Source organism: Pseudophryne corroboree, chromosome 1 (genome assembly GCF_028390025.1).
Source record: "Pseudophryne corroboree isolate aPseCor3 chromosome 1, aPseCor3.hap2, whole genome shotgun sequence".
In the NCBI taxonomy this organism is placed as follows: domain Eukaryota; kingdom Metazoa; phylum Chordata; class Amphibia; order Anura; family Myobatrachidae; genus Pseudophryne; species Pseudophryne corroboree.
In genome coordinates this window covers 1,174,439,647-1,174,442,100 of record NC_086444.1, presented here as the reverse complement: position 1 = coordinate 1,174,442,100, position 2,454 = coordinate 1,174,439,647, and the positions used below count along the sequence as shown (strand labels likewise).

Sequence of the window (2,454 nt, the reverse complement as noted above, 5' to 3'; positions counted from 1 at the left end):
ATAAATCTGCAGGCCTTTTGTTGTATAGTCCCTCAAAGGTGACTAGAATTGTGTTCTGCTGCTGTTTTCTCCATAATCTGTGTTTAAACCAACATCTGGCACATGATGAGGGAGAAAGCAGTCAGCAAGCAGAGGAGTTAGACCCATCTGGTGACAGTGTGAGTACATATGTAGGGAGGCAGGTACGGCAAGAAGTGATCCTGCGCTATTTTTCAGGTCAGTTTTAGTAGGCTGTAATTATCCTTGACTAAACACTTTGCACTACTTTCTATTGTGTGTTTTGTAACTTACTGTTTGTTGTTTATAGTGGTGTGTACATTGTACTTAGTTTATGCAAAAAATACATTTTCAGTCATTACCCATGAAAAACATACATACATACAGAGCAGCTTCGACAATGTTTGAGACGGACACAGGAAGTTGTGTGTTTGTCAAATACAAATTTTTATTTTGCAAATCACATTGGGGTTATTTTTTCCGCTTGTGTGTGCTGGGTGCTGTGCTTTGTGCTGGCTCACTGGCACGTGCTCTGGAGGAACGCCGAACAGGGGAGGTTACTGGCGTTTGGATAGGGGTCGTGGTCCCCGAGCTGGAGGTTACTTGGTGAGCTCCCATCAATGTAATATTGCTGCTCAAATTATTAATGCTTGCAATCAGTTGAGTGTTGGTTGCAGTGTGGCTGGCTACAATCCGGGATAAGGACTCATTCACAACCTGGTTGTGCTGAATGAGCTGAACGAGTGCCTGCTGATGGCGCTGTTGCTCATCTATGATGCGCGTTAAATGAGCAAGCATTTGGCTGTTGTCAGCCCTTATTTGCTCCATTGAGGTTGCCATTCGCCCTACTTGTACAATCAGTCTGCCCGAGTTGCGACTAATGCGCGGTAGATGATGGGGCAGACTGGCAAGGTGTTGTGTATGTGCGGTCAGGCTGGCATTGCTTTGTGCCTGTTGGCTTGTCCAACTGGCCCAAAAGTCATCTGGTATTTGGGTTGGGGGCGGAGCTTGTGCCAGTTGTGGACTGATGGAGGCTTGGGGGATATCCTGCAGCTGTATTGGCTGGCTTGGGTCAACAGGTGTAAGTTGCAGTGTGATGGTTGCCTGTTGGTCTTGTCCCTGCTGGTCCACGTCGGCCATCAAGCTGGGCTCTGTATGGGGTGGCCAACATGCAATGTTTATTAGTCAATTTGTTTAAAGGCTACTTCTACACATTACTACATTCATAATACTCCATTTGTATAGTTTTTGGCGTTGTTTTTCAAAACTTATAATGTTTTTTTTTTTAAAAAACATATATACCAACACAGGCGGCCACATAGACAGATTTGCATAATCCACACCTAACTACCTCCCCTCCACAGCATTACAGTGTTATATCACCTCCCCTGACCACGATATAGACTACTTACCTGGATAGTCCAGATGAGCGGAGCCAGTAAGCCATCTACATACTGGACAGGGGAGATGTGTGAACAATATAATGTTGTGGATGCTGTTTTTTTTGTGGAATTTTATTGGTATTTTATTTTAATGTGCACGTGTGTGGCCAAATTTTAAACAAATGTCTGTTATTTATTAAAAATGATGTTGGCGAGATCATCCACTAAGACCTTTTAAAAAAAAACATTTTCACCTTTAGCAATTGAAGACGTAACATCACATTGCTTGTTCTGGAAAACATGTAATCTCAAAACCAACTAACAACATATTAACTATACTGTGTATATTATTGCCTATGTGTTTAATTTCTGTTTTTACTCACCAGATAACTGAGGTGATCGGGGCTCATCACTCTGCGAACTCGCCAATAGTGCCAGTGGTGGCTGGGGTGACACTGCCGAAATGCGTCGCCTGGGTGGGGATGATGGAGCCGCAGATTCCGTGCCAAGACGCCGTGTCTTACTTGGCCTCCTGGGTAAGTGGCCCGAGCCCTGTGATGGGCGCCTTACAGGAGGTCGGCTTCCAGAAGCAGAACCTATGTGAAAATATAAACATTAATATTTTGTACTTCTATGTGTTTTCAGAATATGTGACTACAGTGAAGTCTTACCTGCAATCCCTGCCTCATCCTGACTTGTCTGAGGCCTGTCTGGCCGGCTGGTCTGTGGGACTGTTGAAAAAGTGGACCAAACATTATTACCATGCTTTGTGTAAAAATTATAACTGCAAAGCCTTAGTGTACTGTAACCATCTATTAGGTATTGGATAAACAAATAATTTCTGATTAAGAGCTTCAAGCTTCATTATTTTGTGTTGTATATCCAAATGTACATGATGTTGCACACAATAAATCTGTTACATTTGAGAATTATGCCTCAGATATTGCAGAGATTGACTACTTGCAAATGTTTGAAAAAAGTAATATTGGAATAATTGCACCGTTTTTCAGAAGTAAATAAATCTAAAATTATTTATAAAATAAGCATACAACACAGATGTCCAAGCAATATCGCA

General features: G+C 42.3%; 1 protein-coding gene across 1 annotated transcript; it reads right to left on the bottom strand.

Annotated features, from left to right (window-relative positions):
* Positions 1–431: 431 nt before the first annotated feature.
* LOC135009240 (uncharacterized) lies at positions 432–2,155 on the bottom strand. Its single transcript, XM_063952262.1, has 3 exons — positions 2,051–2,155; positions 1,763–1,975; positions 432–1,148 (listed from the first exon to the last, which is right to left on the bottom strand). Exon 3 carries the CDS (start codon positions 1,135–1,137, stop codon positions 469–471), a length of 669 nt encoding a protein of 222 aa, XP_063808332.1. The 5' UTR covers positions 1,138–1,148; positions 1,763–1,975; positions 2,051–2,155; the 3' UTR covers positions 432–468.
* Positions 2,156–2,454: the final 299 nt, after the last annotated feature.